Source organism: Haliaeetus leucocephalus, unplaced genomic scaffold, assembly GCF_000737465.1.
Source record: "Haliaeetus leucocephalus isolate CR32 unplaced genomic scaffold, Haliaeetus_leucocephalus-4.0 Scaffold339, whole genome shotgun sequence".
Classification (NCBI taxonomy): domain Eukaryota; kingdom Metazoa; phylum Chordata; class Aves; order Accipitriformes; family Accipitridae; genus Haliaeetus; species Haliaeetus leucocephalus.
Genome location: NW_010972775.1, coordinates 15,405,211 through 15,405,652, shown reverse-complemented (window position 1 = coordinate 15,405,652; position 442 = coordinate 15,405,211). Strand labels below are relative to the sequence as shown.

Here is a 442-nt window from a genome sequence, read left to right as displayed (position 1 = left end):
CCCCGTAGGGTGGTCTCCCCTCCAGGCCTGAGGCAGCCATTTTCCTACGAGCAGGCCCCCAGCGCGCCCTCCCCCCCCACCTGCCCCATGAGGGCCGCCATCTCTTCCTCCTCCTTCTCGAGGGGCTGCGTGATACGGGGCAACCGCAGCAGACACATCGCCCCGAAGAGCCGCCACGGCCGAGGCGCGGCAGCGGTACAAAACCACCGACCCCAACCCGCCGTTCGGCACCCGGGCGCCGCCATTAACGCTGTCGCGCGGCCCACAATGCACCGCGCCGCGCGCCGCCATCTTTCCTCCTCGCTCCCGTCGTGCCTTGCGGCGACCTCTCCGGGCGCCTTACGGGAGCCGCCATGAGCGCGGCGCTGGCGGTCGCCTGGCAACGGCTGCTCGGAGCGGCCTGGGGGTGAGCGGCGGTGGCGGTGGTGAGGGGCGGGGGGAG

General features: G+C 73.1%; 3 protein-coding genes across 3 annotated transcripts in view; 1 reads left to right on the top strand and 2 right to left on the bottom strand.

Annotated features, from left to right (window-relative positions):
* The window catches only part of MRPL46 (mitochondrial ribosomal protein L46), a 2,849-nt gene extending 2,558 nt beyond the window's left edge, over positions 1–291 (bottom strand). Inside the window, exon 1 of the mRNA XM_010571975.1 lies at positions 81–291. Within this exon, the coding sequence (XP_010570277.1) occupies positions 81–245 (165 nt within the window). The 5' untranslated portion in view covers positions 246–291. The remainder of the gene's footprint in view (positions 1–80) is intronic.
* The window catches only part of DET1 (de-etiolated homolog 1 (Arabidopsis)), a 28,549-nt gene that overhangs the window by 471 nt on the left and 27,636 nt on the right, over positions 1–442 (bottom strand). The gene's annotated exons all lie outside the window — the stretch shown is intronic.
* The window catches only part of MRPS11 (mitochondrial ribosomal protein S11), a 3,922-nt gene continuing 3,814 nt past the window's right edge, over positions 335–442 (top strand). The window contains exon 1 of the mRNA XM_010571976.1: positions 335–406. Within this exon, the coding sequence (XP_010570278.1) occupies positions 354–406 (53 nt within the window). The 5' untranslated portion in view covers positions 335–353. The remainder of the gene's footprint in view (positions 407–442) is intronic.